A 20,833-nucleotide genomic window follows, 5' to 3' on the forward strand; every position below is an offset into this window, starting at 1 on the left:
TCAAGTCACTGGGGAAATAGGCCTATGTCAGTCAGTTGTTCTATGTAGCCTAGTGTCAGTCAAATGACGTGTCCCAATACCTGCTGTCAGAGTGTTACGTGTTTTTAATAAAGAGCTGAAGAAGTGCAGCTTAAGCATTCAATGGAAGAATGTTCATGGATTAAGGGAAACGGGTGTCTGTCTGTTTTACTGCTGTTGGCACACCTGTTAATTGAATAAGTGATATGCCACTCAACTCCCACTCAGTGTGTGTGTTTTAGATTGTAGACAGACAATCGTTTGCTTCAATTATATTAGTTTTTCCCTTTAGTGTTTGTTTGTGTGTGTTAGGTCTGGTACACTTACTGTATAACTGTGTAACTGACAGTTATGTGTGAAGACTGTCATGAAAAAAATAACCGTCATAACCATAAAAATACATATTTATTATTATGACTTTTTTGGTGGAAATAAAAGCTGACTGAAGACGGAATGGCCGGGCATTCGTGCGGGGGAGTCTGTTTCTGCTGTAACGTGGACTCTACAACGTGATGAAACTTTCAAAAAAAAAGTTTTTTTATTTTTTACTTCTGGCTGAAACAAGTAACGTGTTGTAGCAAACGAGTTGGGTTGTCTAGGCAACGCCCCCCTCCCCGCAGCAGCAGCAGCACATGCAGTCGGGAGCGGAGGAGAGGAAAATGTGTGTCTTTAAAAATTAAACAAACGGTTATTCAAATGGTTATTACTGTAACCACAGTCATTTGGCTGACCAATAACCTGCATTCAAAATTCCATGACTGTCAAAGCCCTAGGGGTGCGTGCGTGCCTCTAGCCTATGCCTTCAGGTTGTTTTTCCTGTAGTGCTCATCATATCTGGCTCCATCCTGCCTAGTCTGACAGGTGCCATGGGGGTATGGAGGGATGAGTGAAATAGAGGAGAAGAGATGGAGGTTGATGTTTTGAGCCTTCGGCGCTATGGGGGAGGAGAGAAGTGGCGGGATGAGGGGTAGATATGCAGGGGTCGTGTTAGAGTTGATGAATCTATATTTTCAAAACAGACCATCAAAAAATATCTGTGTTTTTTAAAACCATTTCACACACGTTTTATATTGAAAGTCAAGTGTTTTTTTTGCTTCAACAGAGTGATCAGGGACGTGCAACTATAGTTATCCTTCACAGAAAATACATTGGTGCGACACATTCGGCAGAATATAGCTTCATTTTCATCAGATGACAACAGAAGTGCAACGGTATTTGGCTGGAAGCCACAGAAGTAAATGAGCTTTTGCATGGCCATCAAATTAATGTTTATCATAGAAATAATGTAGCCAGCTAGATTTTGGAACATTGCTGCGGGGACTTTCTTCCATTCAGCCGTGAGGATTAGTGAAGTCGGGCAATAATGTTGGCCGATTTAGGATTGGCTCGCAGTCGGCATTCCAATTCATCCCAAAGGTGTTCGATGGGGTTGAGGTCAGGGCTCTGTGCAGGCCAGTCAAGTTCTTCCACACTAATCTCGAAAGTATGTGGACACCCCTTCATATTAGTGGATTCATCTATTTCAGCCACACCCGTTGCTGACCGGTGTATAAAATCGAGCACACAGCCATGCAATCTCCATAGACAAACATTGGCAGTAGAATGGCCTTACTGAAGAGCTCAGTGACTTTCAACGTGGCACCGTCATAGGATGCCACTTTTCCAACAAGTCAGTTCGTCAAATTTATGCCCAGCTAGAGCTGCCCCGGTAAACTATAAGTGCTGTTATTGTGAAGTGGAAAAATTGTCTGTCCTCGGTTGCAACACTCACTACCGAGTTCCAAACTGCCTCTGAAATATTTTACCAGGGTTATCTTCTGTATACCAACTCTACCTTGTCACAATACAACTGATTGGCTCAAAGCATTAAGAAGGAAAGAAAATCCACAAATTAACTTTTAATAAGGCACACCTGTTAATTGAAATGCATTCCAGGTGACTATCTCATGAAGCTAGTTGAGAGAATGCCAAGAGTGTGCAAAGCTGTCATCAAGGCAAAGGGTGGCTACTTTGAAGAATCTCAAATATAATATATATTTTGATTTGTTTTTAAACTTTTTTTGGTTACTAAATGATTCCATATGTCATAGTGTTGATGTCATTACTATTATTCTACAATGTAGAAGATAGTAAAAATAAAGAAAATCTGTAGCTGTGTCCAAACTTTTGACTGGTACTGTATATAGTGTAGCTAGCTAGCTAGGCTAATTGAGCATGCACTTTCTTCCTGCCCTGCAATTACAAATATCATCACCTCCATTTAGATGATTAAAAAGCAGCCTACCTGTTGGCTCTTGGTCGTTGTACCATATACAGTACTTGTCATTTAACTTTAAATTCTATCATTTTAATATCAACCGTTGTTTAGATAATCTCCTAACTTGCTTTGGCACACATGGAGGCTCTATGACTGTAGTGGCGCTTTGGTGACTTGTGATTGGCCGACAACAACAAGCTTCACGCACCACTCTGGGCTTTTTAAAGTTTAGCAGTGGAGAACATACTATTAACGTTTTATCCACAACTCTCTCTCCATCATTGTTGTTATGACTGTGAAGCCAAAATGTTCCCAAACTGGAGATTTAAACAATGATGGAGTATCCTCCAATTCTGGTTTCATCGATCCCGTCATTCGCCGTATACAGAGTTCCCTGCTGCACTTCACAAAAGGATCATTTAAAATCCGCCAGTTAAGATGAGAATTTTTGACGGAATAGCCTACAATGTTTTTTCAGATCAGATTTACTCATGGGGCAATGGCATACAACGCAGTGTGGTGTAGCTTCCACTAGAACTATGCTAACCAGTTTGGCTTCAGTTGAGCAGAGCCTTTCAGATTTACTGTATTTAATCTCATAAACCTAATTAAGAAATGGCAACGCTGACTTTTTGACAGCCAGTAAAAAAACGTTGTGGTTTATGGTGCGCCTTTTAGATCGAATTGGGTAGTGAGAGATTCATGACACAATGTTGTGGTATGTTTTGTGGCTGTGGTGTGTGTAGCCTCTAGATTACTTTGGGGCTTTAGAAGTGATATACAACTCTAGGCCCAAGGCCAGTCTTCCGAAGATTCTTCCAATAGTCCTATTACTACAGCTGTACAATCTAAACTATCACGTACTGGAATAAATCCTAGAGGATTACATTCAACTCCCATGTCTTCCACCCTGTGGCTGTCTCGGTGGTATGTAGCCAGGCCTATATAAACCATGCTCTGTGTGTGTGTGCGCAATGTTGTGTGTTGGGGAATGCCAGCCCAGCAGCTGTTGTGAAAGCAAATCCCCATCCCAAATTGAGGATAAAAAAAACACTGACAGTTTTACAGTGACTCTGTGACAGGAGGAAATCTATTGGCCTGAATGACAGGAAACAAAGCACTGCACAGGAGAGTAAAGAGGATTCCCCCCTGCCTCCAGAAGTCGATGCCTGGCTTCATTTACAGCAGTCCAGTGCTTGGGTTAATTGGGCCATGAATTGAATTTAACAACCCGGCCAATAAACTCCCACACATTGATTTGAACTATAGCTCAAAACTGAGTCAAATCAAAAAAAATTACGTTGTAGTTTTAATTTTTTTCACATATCAAACAAACAAAAATTCCTAACCAAAACCGTCTGTCCATGCAAGTCATTTGTTTATTAGACAGAAATGCTGGTGTTAAATCCATCTATGATTATCATGAAGCATCACTTGTGTGTCCCAATTGTCATATTACTTTCGCTTTGGTCTTCCAACAACATGTGGGAATAGCCACTAACTGCTACGTGAATAGGCTTCAGTAGCCTATAGCCCCATCTCCCCTAATCTGCATCAGATAGCCACATCTCCCCTAATCTGCATTAGATGCGTTCATAAATGTGTTGCTACTCACTGAATGTTTCAGAGATGTCAAGTTATGATGCTGTGTGCATTTCATAAAATGCTTGCAGTCAAACAACCAATAATACTGTGCGACTCGGTTTCTTTTTGTTTGGTCTGGACTGCGTTCTCACCTGTAGCGTACCGCACTACTGTACAAATTGAATCCACTCTTTTTGAGTGAACCACTGTATGTTGTTGTGTAGTGTGCTCCCAAGTGAGGAGTCCAAATGAACCGAATTAAGGGGTAAGAGTTTAGATAAAAAGTTTCTAAAAAAACACCCCGCTGCAAACCAATTCGGTGTGAAAGCCCACAAAGTGTGTGCATTGCCTTGATTCCTTGCTTCTCTCCTTGGCTCCCGTTGGAGAAGGTCAGTGGAGAACGATCTCAATGGGTTTTGAGAAGGAGGCGAGGACGCAAGGAATCATGGAAATGCAATTGAGATTCTGCCTGTGAATGGTAGGTCTTTTGTGACATGACAAACCTCTGTTTTAGTCTCCTGAGTTTGATTGTAAGACAATTCTATTCTAAGAATTTTCTAGAACAGGATCAAGGAAGTTGGCTTGATCCATTTGCTTACAGTACCAGTCAAAACTATGGACACATACTCATTTTTATTTTTTACTATTTTCTACATTGTAGAATAAGTGAAGACATCAAAACTATTAAATAACACATATGGAATCATGTAGTAACCAAAAACGTTTAAAACAAATCTAAATATATTTTAGATTCTTCAAAGTAGCCACCCTTTCTTTGCCTTGATTACAGCTTTGCACACTCTTGGCATTCTCTCAACCAGCTTCATGAGCTAGTCACCTGGAATGCATTTCAATTAACAGGTGTGCCTTGTTAAAAGTTAATTTGGGGAATTTACTTTTTTAAAAGCGTCAGTTGTGTTGTGTAAAAGACCAAGTCCATATTATGGCAAGAACAGCTCAAATAAGCAAAGAGAAACGACAATCCATCATTACTTTAACATGAAAAGAGGTTGACATGAAGGTCAGTCAGTATGGAACATTTCAAGCGCTATGATGAAGCTGGTCCTCATGAGGACCGCCACAGGAAAGGAAGACCCAGAGTTACCTCTGCTGCAGAGGATACGTTCATTAGAGTTACCTGCCACAGAAATTGCAGCCCAAATAAATGCTTCACAGAGATCAAGTAACAGACACATCTCAACATCAACTGTTAGGAAGAGACTGTGTGAATCAGGCCTTCATGGTTGAATTGCTGCAAAGAAACCACTACAAAAGGACACCAATAAGAAGAACTTGCTTGGGCCAAGAAACACAAGCAATGTACATTAGACCGGTGGAAATCTGTACTTGTCTAAAATTATGGATTTTTGGTTCCAACTGCCGTGTCTTTGTGAGACGTAGAATAGGGGAACGGATGATCTCCGCATGTGTGGTTCAGACCGTGAAGCGTGGAGGGGGTGTGGGGTTGCTTTACCGGTGACACTCAGTGATTTATTTTGAATTCAAGGTACAATTAACCAGCATGGCTACCACATGGCTACCACTGCTACGATAAGCCATCCCATCTGGTTTGCGCTTAGTGGGACTACTATTTGTTTTTCAACAGGACAATGACCCAACACACCTCCAGGCTGTGTGATGGCTTTTTGACCAATAAGTAGAGTGATGGAGTGCTGCATCAGATGACCTGGCCTCCACAATCACCCGACCTCAACCCAATTGAGATGGTTTGGGATGAGTTGGACCACAGAGTGAAGGAAAAGCAGCCAACAAGTGCTCAGCATATGTGGAAACTCCTTCAAGACTGTTGGAAAAGCATTCCAGGTGAAGCTGGTTGAGAGAATGCCAAGAGTGTGCTAAGCTGTAATCAAGGCAAAGAAATGGTGGCTACTTTGAAGAATCTAAAATATAAAAATAGTAAAAATAAAGAAAAACCCTTGAATGAGTAGGTATGTCAACTTTTGACAGGTACTGTATGTCTAGCCTACCTGGTTGTCACAGCTCTGCCAATGGGAGTAAACAACACACACACAGCAACTTGGATGGAACCATTAACAATGGTCCCAGCCCGTATCAGACAACCTTTTTTCCACCCCACATATCATCATCCATAAGGCCATAATGTTTTATGGGTGCAGGTGTTGTGCCTTGCTGGCATGCTGCTAAGCTGACTGAGCAGATGTCCTCTACCCTCAGTACCCAGACTCGGGCAGGCTGAGACAACATGTCAGTCTGCTGCTGCTGTAACAGCTTGCTGGAGCCAGGCCTGGCTGGGAGGTGGGAATACCAGGGGATGAGATGAGCAAGCCAGTGGGGCGAGGGTAGGTTGGTGGTGGAGTGGAGGGTGGCGGGGTGAGGGCTGGGAAGCAGCTGCCAAATACTTCCACTTTCCGACCATCCATCCATCCATCGCCCACGCCTTCCTCCCTCCCTCCGTGGCTATCAGAGTTAAGCCCAGGGTTGGAGCAAAAACCTACTCAAACACTGTTTGAGAGCCCTGATACGGTCTCTTTATAGAATTCACCTGAACCTAGTACTGTCTAGTGTTTCCCCTACCTAACCATCCATATAGGCGTGGTAGTCCACCTTACTGTATAATGTTTTTAGGCTCTGGTCATGTGTTGGTGTTGTGGGCATTGGGCTGGAGGGAGCAGTCACTGTGCTGGGACGAGGTCAAAGTAACTCTAGCTAGGCTACATTGTTTAGGAAGGGAGTGGGCAGGGCCAACGGGTGATGTGTCTGTGTGTGTTGAAGAAGTAGGACCCTATAAAATCTGCTTTGTGGAAAACGTGGACTGAATCATGGAATCTAGACAAAAACATTCAACAATATTAAAATGTATTAAACTTAATTGGAAATCAACCAAATGTAATGAACTTATTAGAAAATACCTTTGCCCAAGTTATTAATAAGACATTAACAAAATGCATCAGTGATTTGTATTTTCCTTCAACTTTCTGAAACGGTATAGGAATGCCCCTGTCTGTGATGGTCCGTGCCTATGTCTACACTTTGTGGAGCTGTTAGCGATAATGCTAATGATAACGGTCTGCTGGTAGATGGAAGGGCTTTCCCAAAAACCTTCTAAATAAAATGTTAACTACAAAGTAGAGGTCGACTGATTTAATCGGCATAGCCGATTTTAAGTTTTCATAACAATCGGTAATCTGCATTTTTGGACGCTGATTACATTGCAATCCACGAGGAGACTGCGTGCAGGCTGACCACCTGTTACGCGAGTGCAGCAAGGAGCAAAGGCAATTTGCTAGCTAGCATTAAACTTATCTTATAAAAAACAATCAATCTTAACATAATCACTAGTTAACTACACATGGTTGATGATATTACTAGTTTATCTAGCTTGTACTGCGTTGCATATAATCAATACGGTGCCTGTTAATTTATCATCGAATCATAGCCTACTTCGCCAAACGGGTGATGATTTAACACGCGGATTTGCGGGGGGAAAAAGCACCGACGTTGCACCAATGTACCTAACCATTAACATCAATGCCTTTCTTAAAATCAATACACAAGTATATTTTTTTATACCTGCATATCTAGTTAATATTGCCTGCTAACATGAATTTATTTTAACTAGGGAAATTGTGTTACTTCTCTTGTATTCTGTGCAAGCAGAGTCAGGGTATATGCAGCAGTTTGGGCCACCTGGCTCGTTGCGAACTGCGTGAAGACCATTTCTTCCTAATAAAGACCGTAATTAATTTGCCAGAATTTTACATAATTACGACATAACATTGAAGGTTGTGCAATGTAACAGCAATATTTAGACTTAAGGATGCCACCCGTTAGATAAAATCCGGAACAGTTCCGTTTTGTTTTTCGAAATTATAGTTTCCCGATTTTACCATATTAATGACCTAAGGCTCATATTTCTGTGTGTAAATTATAACTAAGTCTATCATTTGATATTTGATAGAGCAGTCTGAGCGATGGTAGGCAGCAGCAGGCTCGTAAGCATTCATTCAAACAGCACTTTTGTGCGTTTGCCAACACCCTTTTGCTATGCTTCAAACATTGTGCTGTTTATGACTTCAAGCCTATCAACTCTCGAGATTATGCTGGCAATACTATAGTGCCTATAAGAACATCCAATAGTCAAAGGTATATGAAATACAAATGGTATAGAGAGAAATAGTCCTTTAATAACTACAACCTAAAACTTCTTAACTGGGAATATTGAAGACTCATGTTAAAAGGAACCACCAGCTTTCATATGTTCTCATGTTCTGAGCAAGGAACTCAAACGTTAAGCTTTTTTACATGGCACATATTGCACTTTTACTTTCTTCTCCAACACTGTGTTTTTGTATTATTTAAACCAAATTGAACATGTTTCATTATTTATTTGAGACTAAATTGATTTTATTTATGTATTATATTAAGTTAAAATAAGTGTTCATTCAGTATTGTTGTAATTGTCATTATTACAAATAAATATCAAAAACAATCGGCCGATTAATCGGTAGCGGATTTTTTTGGGGTCCTCCAATAATCGGTATCAGTATTGGCGTTAAAATCATAATCGGTTGACCTCTACTACAAAGTAGCCTATGCCTACCTGGGAGAATATTAGGATTATTTGCATCAATCCAGTGTCAATGTTTTTAGCTAAGTGCAATCACAGAAATCAAATCCAAATCTAATTTATTTATATAGCCCTTCTTACATCAGCTGATATCTCAAAGTGCTGTACAGAAACCCAGCCTAAAACCCCAAATGGCAAGCAATGCAGGTGTAGAAGCACGGTGGCTAGGAAAAACTCCATAGAAAGGCCAAAACCTAGGAAGAAACCCTTGAAAGGAACCAGGCTATGAGGGGTGGCCAGTCCTCTTCTGGCTGTGCCGGGTGGAGATTATAACAGAACATGGCCAAATGTTCATAAATGACCAGCATGGTCAAATAATTATAATCACAGTAGTTGTCGAGGGTGCAACAGGTCAGCACCTCAGGAGTAAATGTCAGTTGGCTTTTCATAGCCGATCATTGAGAGTATCTCTACCGCTCCTGCTGTCTCTAGAGAGTTGAAAACAGCAGGTCTGGGACAGGTAGCACGTCCGGTGAACAGGTCAGGATTCCATAGCCGCAGGCAGAACAGTTGAAACTGGAGCAGCAGCACGGCCAGGTGGACTGGGGACAGCAAGGAGTCATCATGCCAGGTAGGCCTGAGGCATGGTCCTAGGGCTCAGGTCCTCCGAGAGAGAATGAAAGAAAGAAAGAGAGAGAATTAGAGAGAGCATACTTAAATTCACACAGGACACCGGATTAGACAGGAGAAATACTCCAGATATAAGAGACTGACCCTAGCCCCCCGACAAATAAACTACTGCAGCATAAATACAGGAGACTGAGACAGGAGGGGTCAGGAGACACTGTGGCCCCATCCGATGATACCCCCGGACAGGGCCAAACAGGCAGGATATAACCCCACCCACTTTGCCAAAGCACAGCCCCCACACCACTAGAGGGATATCTTCAATCACAGAGGAAGCTCTGAGCAGATTATTTGTTGCAATTGCAAACATAATAAAATGGTGGTCCGATTATGAGTGAGTCCCGGATTATGAGGAAAAACATTAAGATCCACAACATTTATTCCATGGGACAAAACTAGGTCCAGAGTATGACTGTGGCAGTGAGTAGGTCCGGAGACATGTTGGACAAAACCCACTGAGTCGATGATGGCTCCGAAAGCATTTTGGAGTGGGTCTGTGGACCTTTCCATGTGAATATTAAAGTCACCAAAAATTAGAATATTATCTGCTATGACTACAAGGTCCGATAGGAATTCAGGGAACTCAGTGAGGAACGCTGTATATGGCCCAGGAGGCCTGTAAACAGTAGCTATAAAAAGTGATGCATAGATTTCATGACTAGAAGCTCAAAGTATGAATTTGTTTTTATTTTTTTGTAAATTGAAATTTGCTATCGTAAATGTTAGCAACACCTCCGCCTTTGCGGGATGCTCAGGGCATATGGTCACTAGTGTAACCAGCAGGCGAGGCCTCATTTAATACAGTAAATTCATCAGGCTTAAGCCATGTTTCAGTCAGGGCAATCACATCAAGATTATGATCAGTGATTAGTTCATTGACTATAACTGCCTTGGAAGTGAGGGATCTAACATTAAGTAGTCCTATTTTGAGATGTGAGGTATCACAATCTCTTTCAATAATGGCAGGAATGGAGGGGGTCTTTATTCTAGTGAGATTGCCAAGGCGAACACCGCCATGTTTATTTTTGCCCAACCTAGGTCGAGGCACAGACACGGTCTCAATGGGGATAGCTGAGCTGACTACACTGACTGTGCTAGTGGCAGGCTCCACTAAGCTGGCCTGCACCCTGTTTCATTGTGGAGCTAGGGGAGTTAGAGCCCTGTCTATGTTCATAGATAAGATGAGAGCACTCCTCCAGCTAGGATGGAGTCCGTCACTCCTCAACAGGCCAGGCTTGGTCGTGTTTGTGGGTGAGACCCAGAAAGAGGGCCAATTATCTACAAATTCTATATTTTGGGAGGATCAGAAAACAGTTTTCAACCAGCGATTGAGTTGTGAGACTCTGCTGTGGAGCTCATCACTCTCCCAAACTGGGAGGGGGGCCAGAGACAATTACTCGATGGCAACACATCTTTCTAGCTGATTTACATGCTGAAGCTATGTTGCGCTTGGTGACCTCTGACTGTTTCATCCTAACATCGTTGGTTAACAATATCCCTATACTCACCAGTTTTAGCTTTAGCCAGCACCATCTTCAGATTAGCCTTAACGTCGGTAGCCCTGCCCCCTGGTAAACAGTGTATGATCGCTGGATGATTTGTTTTAAGTCTAATACTGCGGGTAATGGAGTCGCCAATGACTAGGGTGTTCAATTTGTCAGAGCTAATGGTGGGAGGCTTTGGCGTCTCAAACCCCGTAACGTGAGGAGTAGAGACCAGAGAAGGCTCGGCCTCTGACTCCGACTCACTGCTTAATGGGGAGAACCGGTTGAAAGTTTGTCGGCTGAATGAGCGACACCGGTTGAGCATTCCTACAGCATTTCCCTTCAGAAGCCATGAGAAAGTTGTCCGGCTGCGGGGACCGTGCGAGGGGATTTATATTACTATCTGTACTTACTGGTGGCACAGACGCTGTTTCATTCTTTCCTACACTGAAATTACCGTTGCCTAACGATTGCGTCTGAAGCTGGGCTTGCGGCACAGCTATCCTCGCCCTAAGGCAATCATTCTCCTGTATATTATGAGTACAGCAACTGAAATTATAAGGCATCATGTTAATGTTACTACTTAGCTTCGGCTGTTGGAGGTCCTGACGAATCATGTCCAGATAAAGCGTCCGGAGTGAAAAAGTTGAATGAAAAAAAGTTGAGTGAGGGAAAAACTAAAACTATAAATGGTAATAAAAGAGTAAAAACCGTGAAGTTGTCAGGTAGTAAAGTAAGGTTAGCAACAAAATGCACAGCAGCACGTAAACAAGTCTGCAAGTTGAAGTTGTGACTGGAAATGACACGTCCGAAACACCGCTAACCAAGGAAAGGTCTCTGGCTGGTATGCACTTGCGTTAAAGGTAACTTCACCCAACATTTTTAAATGTCTTCAATTTTCCCACACCTCAAAAGTGGTCTCCTGATGTCATTTAGGCATTGTTGTGGACTTAGTTGAGAACAAGTTCTCATTTACAACTGCTTTGCCTTATCTGGCCAAGATAAGGAGACTGAGACTGAGACTTTTGTTAATGACATCGCCGAAGTCGAGGATCGGTAGGATGGTCAGTTTTACGAGGTTATGTTTGGCAGCATGAGTGAAGGATGCTTTGTTGCGAAATACAAAGCCGATTATAGATTTAATTTTGGATTGGAGATGCTTAATGTGAGTTTGGAAGGAGAGTTTACAGTCTAACCAGAAACCTAGGTATTTGTAGTTGTCAACATATTCTAAGTCAGAACCGTCCAGAGTAGTGATGGACGGGCGGGCAGGTGCGGGCAGCAATCGGTTGAAGAGCATGCGTTTAGTTTTACTTGCATTTAAGAGCAGTTGGAGGCCACGGAAGGAGAGTTGTATGGCATTGAAGCTCGTCTGGAGGTTAGTTAACACAGTGTCCAAAGCAAGGCCAGAGGTGTACAGAATGGTGTCGTCTGCGTAGAGGAGGATCAGAGAATCACCAGCAGCAAGAGCGACATCATTGATGTATACAGAGAAGAGAGTCGGCCCGAGAACTGAACCCTGTTAGAGAAGTAGTTGGTGAACCAGGCGAGGCAATCACTTGAGAAAGCAAGGCTGTTGAGTCTGCCGATAAGAATGTGGTGATTGACAGAGTTGAAAGCCTTGGCCAGGTCGATGAATACGGCTGCACAGTAATATCTCTTATCAATGGCGGTTATGATATCGTTTAGGACCTTGAGTGTGGCTGATGTGCACCCATGACCAGCTCTGAAACCAGATTGCATAGAGGAGAAGGTACGGTGGGATTCGAAATGGTTGGTAATCTGTTTGTTAACTTGGCTTTCGAGAAGACCCTTTTGAAAGGCAGGGTAGGATAGATATTGGTCTGTAGCAGTTTGGGTCTAGAGTGTCTCCCCCTTTGAAGAGAGGGATGACCGCGGCAGCTTTCCAATCTATGCGAATCTCAGACAATACGAAAGAGAGGCCGAACAGGCTAGTAATAGGGGTTGCAACAATTTCAGGCAGATCATTTTAGAACGAGAGGGCCCAGATTGTCTAGCCCGGCTGATTTGTTGGGATCCAGATTTTGCAGCTCTTTCAGAACATCGGCTATCTGGGTTTGGATGAAGGAGAAATGGGGGAGGCTTGGGCGAGTTGCTGTGGAGGGTGCAGGGCTGTTGACCGGCTATAGGGGTAGCCAGGTGGAAAGCATGGCCAGCCGTAGAAAATTTTTAATTCTTAATTATAGTGGATTTATCGGTGGTGACAGTGTTTCCTGGCCTCAGTGCAGTGGGCAGCTGGGAGGAGGTGCTCTTATTCTCCATGGACTTTAGTGTCCCAGAACTTTTTTGAGTTTGTGCTACAGGATGCAAATGTCTCCTTGAAAAAGCTAGCCTTAGCTTTCCTAACTGCCTGTGTATATTGGTTCCTAACTTCCCTGAAAAGTTGCATGCTATTCGATGCTAATGCAGAACGCCACAGGATGTTTTTGTGCTGATCAAGGGCAGTCAGGTCTGGAGTGAACCAAGGGCTATATCTGTTTCTGGTTCTACATTTTTTGAGTGGGGCATGCTTATTTAAGATGGTGAGGAAGGCACTTTTAAAGAATAACCAGGCATCCTCTACTGACTGGATGAGGTCAATATCCTTCCAGGATACCCGGGCATGTCAATTAGAAAGGCCTGCTCGCTGAAGTGTTTTAGGGAGCGTTTGACAGTGATGAGAGGTGATCGCTTGACCCATTACGGATGCATGCAATGAGGCAGTGATCGCTGAGATTTTGGTTGAAAACAGCAGAGGTGTATTTGCAGGGCAAGTTGGTTAGGATGATATGTATGAGGGTGCCCGTGTTTACGGATTTGGGGTTGTACCTGGTGGGTTCATTGATAATTTGTGTGAGATTGAGGGTATCAAACTTAGATTGTAGGATGGCTTGGGTGTTAACCTCTCTGGGATATTTGGGACGCTAGCGTCCCACTTGGCCAAAAGCCAGAGAAAATAGAGAGCGCCTAATTCAAATAAATTACTATAAAAATCTAACTTTCATGAAATCACTCATGTAAGATACCAAATTAAATCTACACGTGTTGTGAATCCAGCCAACATGTCAGATTTCAAAAAGGCTGTTCGGCGAAAGCAAACGATGCTATTATCTGAGGATAGCACCTACGTAAACAAAGAGAGAGAAGCATATTTCAACCCTGCAGGCGCGACACAAAACGCATAAATAAAAATATAAATCATGCCTTTGACGCGCTTCTTCTGTTGGCACTCCAATATGTCCCATAAACATCACAAATGGTCATTTTGTTCGATTAATTCCGTCCATATATATCCAAAATTTCCATTTATTTGGCGCGTTTGATCCAGAAAAACACTGGTTCCAACTTGCGCAACGTGACTACAAAATATCTCAAACGTTACCTGTAAACTTTGCCAAAACATTTCAAACTACTTTTGTAATGCAACTTTAGGTATTTTTAAAATTAAATAATCAATAAAATTGAAGACGGGATGATCTTAGTTCAATACAGGAAGAAAACAAACTGACGCTACCTTTCTGGTCACGCGCCTCTATCTAACAGTTCACTTCAAGTGACCCTCGTTTTGAACCGGGCTACTTCTTCATTACACAAAGGAAAAACCTCAACCAATTTCTAAAGACTGGTGACATCCAGTGGAAGTGGTAGGAACTGCAAGAAGGTCCCTTAGAAATCTGGATTCCCAATGAAAGCCCATTGAAAAGAGAGTGACCTCAAAAAAAAAAACTCTGAATGTTTTTTCCTCTGGGTTTCGCCTGCTAAATAAGTTCTGTTATACTCACAGACATGATTCAAACAGTATTAGAAACTTGAGTGTTTTATATCCAAATCTACTAATAATATGCATATCTTATCTTCTGGGGATGAGTAGCAGGCAGTTGAATTTGAAAATACTGCCCCGTCACCAAGAAGTTAAGCATGTCCCAATTTAGTTCACCTAGCAGCACGAGCTCTGAAGATAGATTGGGGGCAATCAATTCACATACGGTGTCCAGGGCACTGCTGGGGGCAAAGGGTGGTCTATAGCAAGCGGCAACGGTGAGAGACTTGTTCCTGGAAAGGTGGATTTTTAAAAGTAGAAGCTCAAATTGTTTGGGTACAGACCTGGATAGTAAGACAGAACAAATGATAATGAGCGCTTTGTGAACATTTTAGTAGTAACTCAAAAATGCTACTTACAGTTTGCTGCACAGACGAACCAAATAAACTCACTATCAACTGCGTTTATTTCCAGCAAACTTAACATGTGTAAATATTTGTATGAACATAACAAGATTCAACAACTGTGTCACGGCTGTTGAAGGAGGAGGACCAAGGTACAGCGTGGTGAGCGTACATATTCTTTTTACCGAACAAAACAATAAACACTACAAAACGTGAAGCTAAAGGCTATGTGCCCTAAACAAAGTCAACTTCCCACAAAGAAAGGAGTGAAAAAGGGTTACCTAAGTATGGTTCCCAATCAGAGACAACGATAGACAGCTGTCCCTGATTGAGAACCATACCTGGCCAAAACATAGAAATACTAAATCATAGATAACAAAACATAGAAAGCCCACCCTAAATCACACCCTGACCAAACCAAATAGACACATAAAAGGCTCTCTAAGGTCAGGGCGTGACAAACTGAGACATAAACGGAACGAGTTCCACAGAAATGTGACTAACAGAAATTGAATAATGTGTCCTTGAGCAAAGGCGGGGTCAAAATCAAAAGTAACAGTCAATGTCTGGTGTGGCCACCAGCTGCATTAAGTACTGCAGTGCATCTCCTCCTCATGGACTGCACCAGATTTGCCAGTTCTTGCTGTGAGATGTTACCCCACTACACCTGCAAGTTCCCGGACATTTCTGGGGGGAATGGCCCTAGCCCTCACCCTCTGATCCAACAGGTCCCAGATGTGCTCAATGGGATTGAGATCCGGGCTCTTCGCTCGGCCATGGCAGAACACTGACATTCCTGTCTTGCAGGAAATCACGCACAGAACAAGCAGTATGGCTGGTGGCATTGTCAGGCTGGAGGGTCATGTCAGGATGAGCCTGCAGGAAGGGTACAACATGAGGGAGGAGGATGTCTACCTGTACCGCGCAGCGCTGAGATTGCCATGCAATGACAACAAGCTCAGCCCGATGATGCTGTGACACACCGCCCCAGACCATGACGGACCCTCCACCTCCAAATCGATCCCGCTCCAGAGTACAGGCCTCGGTGTAACGCTCATTCCTTCGTCGATAAACGTGAATCCGACCATCATTCCTGGTGAGACAAATCCGCGACTTGTCAGTGAAGAGCACTTTTTGCCAGTCCTGTCTGGTCCAGTGACAGTGGGTTTGTGCCCATAGGCGACGTTGTTGCCAGTGATGTCTGGTGAGGACCTGCCTTACAACAGGCCTACAAGCCCTAAGTCCAGCCTCTCTCAGCCTATTGCGGACAGTCTGAGCACTGATGGAGGGATAGTGTGTTTCTGGTGTAACTCGGGCAGTTGTTGTTGCCATCCTGTACCTGTCCCGCATGTGTGATGTTCGGATGTACCAATCCTGTGCAGGTGTTGTTACACGTGGTCTGCCACTGCGAGGACGATCAGCTGTCCGTCTTGTCTCCCTGTAGCGCTGTCTTAGGCGTCTCACAGTACGGACATGGCAATTTATTGCCCTGGCCAATAAGGCATGTTCACGCAGATGAGCATGGACCCTGGGCATCTTTCTTTTGGTGTTTTCCAGAGTCAGTAGAAAGGCCTCTTTAGTGTCTAAAGTCTTCGTAACTGTGACCTTAATTGCCTACCATCTGTAAGCTGTTAGTGTCTTAACTACCGTTCCAGAGGTGCATGTTCATTCATTGTTTATGGCTCGTTGAACAAACATGGGAAACAGTGTTTAAACCCTTTACAATGAAGATCTGTGAAGTTATTTGGATTTTTACGAATGATCTTTGAAAGACAGGGTCCTGAAAAAGGGACGTGTCTCTTTTTGCTGAGTTTATTATACAGCAAGGTGCTTGAGCCAGGAGGGGATTCTTGCTGTTACCAATTTTTGGTAATTTTGGAATAAGCCTTTACTGCTTTACCGAAGTTGCAAGACATTGCAACTAGGCCTAGAGCATGGTTCTGACTATGTCTGCCTGGTGCCCGAACTGCCTATACTGTGTACCTCCCCTCTCTCTCTGTTCCTCGCTAGCTCGCTATGAAAGATGTTTGATTAGTTGCCGTACTCAAGAGAACAGTCTCCTCCGTTCCAAAAATTGGAGTCGAGCCTGGAAGTCGACGTGCGAGGAATCAATTATTTTCGAGTCGACTCTCCACTACATTGTCGTTAACAGTTGGACAAATGTCAGCGAAAGTTAAATGAGAAGGAAATGCAAACTTTGCGAGGTAGAATTGAGGTACAGTAATGGTAGTACAGGTGCAATGCTTAACTATATGAAAGAGAGCAACCTTGAGACCCACACCGTTGCTAGCAGCAGCTCAGCTGCATTGTGAATTCACATGGAATTGTATGAATTTTTCTTATAGTTTGAACGGAAAATTCAACATTAACATAAATTGTCTATTTGTCACATCCCTAGTCAGCATAGCTTCCGATAGATGCACTGATCTTGATCCTAAACTCTGATTGGCTATGCTGGTCCAGTCCCTGAAGCCTGATTTGGCTATGCTGGCTCAGTCACTAAAGCATGATTGGCTATCCTGGTCCCATCCTGGAGGTCCATGTCCACCACCCAGCACGGTCTACTCCTGGGCCTGTGAGATGGAGGCCCAACCCGCTGACATGTTAACTAGTACCCCAGGGGTCTCTAATCCTCCCTGCAGTTTCTGGAGATGTGACGCTCACACACACACCTACACACACATGCACTCTCTGCCTGTGGCGCTGCTTGTTATACAGCTGAGCTGATCCCTTACGACAAGCCCAGCCCCAGGTCACGAACAGCCTGCGGCCATATTTATTCCTATCTCTCTCTCTGTCTTTGTGCCAGCCAGCTCTCCTCTGTTGTCACTAACATTGCTGCATATGCTCCAGTGGGTCTCTCGTGTGTGTGTGTGTGTGTGTGTGTGTGTGTGTGTGTGTGTGTGTGTGTGTGTGTGTGTGTGTGTGTGTGTGTGTGTGTGTGTGTGTGTGTGTGTGTGTGTGTGTGTGTGTGTGTGTGTGTGTGTGTGTGTGTGACTCCATGTCATGATGTGTGCTCTCGCACATGGCGATTTCTTTTCAGATATGAACTGTGTGTGTACTGTTGCTGTGTAATCTATTATTAAACTAATTTACTAATGGACAACCAGTGCGTGGGACTTTCAAAGGACACACAAAATGTCTGAAAAAGTGTGTGTGCAAATACGTGTGTCATGCATGCTCTCTGAGGGGAGCCCGTGTGTTTGTGTTAGAGAGTAACATCCCCAGCATTTTGTGAATGCGGTGTAGAAACTGAGTGTCTCCTTGTCTTTCTCCCACGGCCTGTGTGTTGGAGTGTAATGTTTATATAGGTCATTGTGTTCATTCAGTGCTGTGTAAAGCTTCTGCTCAGCCACAGGGTAGATAAGGGAGTCCTTAAATGCATATTTACCCTGCTGCTCGGCTCGACTCTCCCTCTCTTGTCATTATGTGAATCTCCGATTCTCTCTCTCCCCCTTTCCCTTTATCTCTCCCTCCTCCATCCTCTCCTCTGCCATTGAGTGATGCTCTCTCTGTTTGTGTTCAGGTCCACTGAACAAAGTCCAACTGATGACATGGATCAAGAGAGTGGCTTTGTGTCCTATAGACCCTCCCTCTCTCACTCTCTCTCAGTGTTGTTCGCACAGGGAGCCGGGAGCCAGGACCCCCCCTACCCATGATATAGCCTATGGGGTTGGAAACAGTAATGAAACATTGTCATAAACAAGGGTTTATCAACTCCAGGCCTCGGCAGCCACAGGGTTGAACATTTTAGAGAGAGAGAGAGAGAGTGTGAAAGACTGAGAGAAGGGGAGAGGGAGCAGGAAGAGTGGAAGCTAGCGTGCATTCCTGTGAATAGGTTCATGTTAGCTTTATTACCCATGCATCCTGTCTCAGACAAATAGCAAAACAACGCTAAAATGAATACTAACTACTGTCTCCTCCATTATTTGTAGCTCATCATTGAGATAGACCAGCAGTCTTTATTTTCTTGACTTATCTAGTGATGATCACATCACTGATAGTAGGATGTAATCTGAATACACATCATTATACTCAAACTATGCTTCTTAAGATCACAAGTGGGCCTCTTAAAATGAGCAGGGTTATTGACGGAGAATAATCTCAAAGCCCTCACCAAACTGTGTGTAACGCAGTGCCAGAAGAATTCATTTTTAGACCTGTCTCAGAAAATCCTGTTACAGTGTGTGATTGTCTGTCTCGGGGTGCACTACAGTACATCAGGGCCAGTGTCCACAAAGTACCTCAGAGTAGGAGTGCTGATATAGGATCAGGTTTTCTGTTTGGATCATAATTAATAATATTATATGGACATGGAGGACCTGATCCTAGATCAGCACTCCTACTCAGACTCTTTGAGAATACGGGTCCAGTAATTCCTGGTGTTTGTTTACATGCTGTCTGAGACATGATGCTTTAGTCTAAATGTCCCCCTTTTCTTTCTTTCTTTCTTTCTTTCTCTACCTCTACCCATGTGGCCATCCTGTGACCTCGTGTGAACTTCATCAGGAATCAGACCAAGGTAAGTCCAGGACTGTGACTGGCTGCTATTACTATTGATTGTGTTAATGTTTGGTTGGCAATGCTGTTATTGTCTCTGTGTTTACATTCTAGCTACGCTGTATTCATGCGTTTTATAAAGCAATCATTGTACTTTTATGTTGACATGTACACACACGGTTCATTTGTATGCCATGTTTATCATTGCCAGTGCTCAACAAGAAACACCCAACGGGCAAAACTGGTTGAAATGACACTGTAACAATGCCATTTTAACTGATCATTCCAATATGTTTTGCCCTCTAAATAACAGCTGTTTTAAATCAGTTCTAAACTGTTTTGTTTCATTCTATGTCTTGTCCCTCAGACCTTTGCCTACGACTACTGTTTCTGGTCCATGGACGAGTCGGAAAAGGACAAGTTTGCGGGTCAGTTTTCATTTTCCTCACGTTAGCCCCTCCTCACTTCCCTTCCTTCCCTCTTCTTCCTCCACCTCGTGTATCTAGAGGTGTCCCTGTGAGCACAAGATGTTGAAAGGACATTGAAACAGTGTATTTTTGGTTGAAAAGACATTGAAACAGTCTTTTCAACGTCTTTTGCTCAATGGGATAGGTCTGTTCAGGTGGTTTTTAGGTATTTTTTCAAACATTTGTCTCTACGGTGACTAAGGAATTAAGATCCCACCTGAATTCTCTGTCGTTTACTCGCTTGGATGAATCTGTAGGTGATTGTTTCTCGCATTGTTCATGGCTACGGTCTGAAGGTCCTATTTTAAATTAACATGCATAGCTTGTAGCTTATTTTGTAATTGTCTGTGTGCTCCAGATCATTTTCTAAAGCACCCCTAAAGGAATCAATGAAGTATTTTTGTACTGTTTTATATTGTATAATAATTTGTGGTGTTGTAACGTTGCCTGGTGGTTGTCTCCAGGTCAGGACGTGGTGTTCCAGTGCCTTGGGGAGAGTCTTTTGCACAACGCTTTCCAGGGCTACAATGCCTGCATCTTCGCCTATGGACAGACGGGTATGTTATTACATTATGGGAGAATCTGAGTTGCGTTTCCTTTATTACTTGCGGCCTCTCTCCTCGCTTCCTTCTCCAAACCCATTGGATGAGGTCAGAAGGTCACCATCTCATCCAATGGGTAAGGAGGAGACAAGGAATCAAGGAAATGCAATTGAGTTTTTCCCTATGACATATACTATTGGTTGTTCTGATTAGCATGTAAAAGATCCTTAGGTGTTCATCTGTCACCTCCCTACTATGCTCTCCCATTGGCTGTCTCCTCACATCCGTGCTCACCCATTGGCTGTATGTGTGTGTCCCTCCAGGTTCGGGGAAGTCGTACACAATGATGGGTTCGGGGGACTCTCCAGGTCTGATCCCGCGGCTGTGCAGTTCTCTGTTTGACAGGACCCTGCTGGAGCAGAGGGAGGGGGAAGGCTTCACCATAGAGGTCTCCTACATGGAGATATACAACGAGAAGGTCCGCGACCTCCTTGACCCCAAAGGGTACGACCTTTAACCTCCACATGACCTCTTGTTTTAGTTAATTGTTTGAATATACTACAGTTTGTCTGTGGCCCCAT

At 43.4% G+C, this 20,833-nt stretch overlaps 1 protein-coding gene across 1 annotated transcript in view; it reads left to right on the top strand.

Moving 5' to 3' along the window:
- LOC139383361 (kinesin-like protein KIF13B) overlaps positions 1 to 20,833 on the top strand; it is an 86,839-nt gene that overhangs the window by 19,063 nt on the left and 46,943 nt on the right. The window contains exons 4-7 of the mRNA XM_071127872.1: positions 19,253 to 19,265; positions 19,611 to 19,671; positions 20,175 to 20,267; positions 20,576 to 20,756. Coding sequence (XP_070983973.1) covers positions 19,253 to 19,265; positions 19,611 to 19,671; positions 20,175 to 20,267; positions 20,576 to 20,756 — 348 coding nt within the window. The remainder of the gene's footprint in view (positions 1 to 19,252; positions 19,266 to 19,610; positions 19,672 to 20,174; positions 20,268 to 20,575; positions 20,757 to 20,833) is intronic.

This window comes from Oncorhynchus clarkii, chromosome 25 (assembly GCF_045791955.1).
Source record: "Oncorhynchus clarkii lewisi isolate Uvic-CL-2024 chromosome 25, UVic_Ocla_1.0, whole genome shotgun sequence".
Lineage (NCBI taxonomy): Eukaryota > Metazoa > Chordata > Actinopteri > Salmoniformes > Salmonidae > Oncorhynchus > Oncorhynchus clarkii.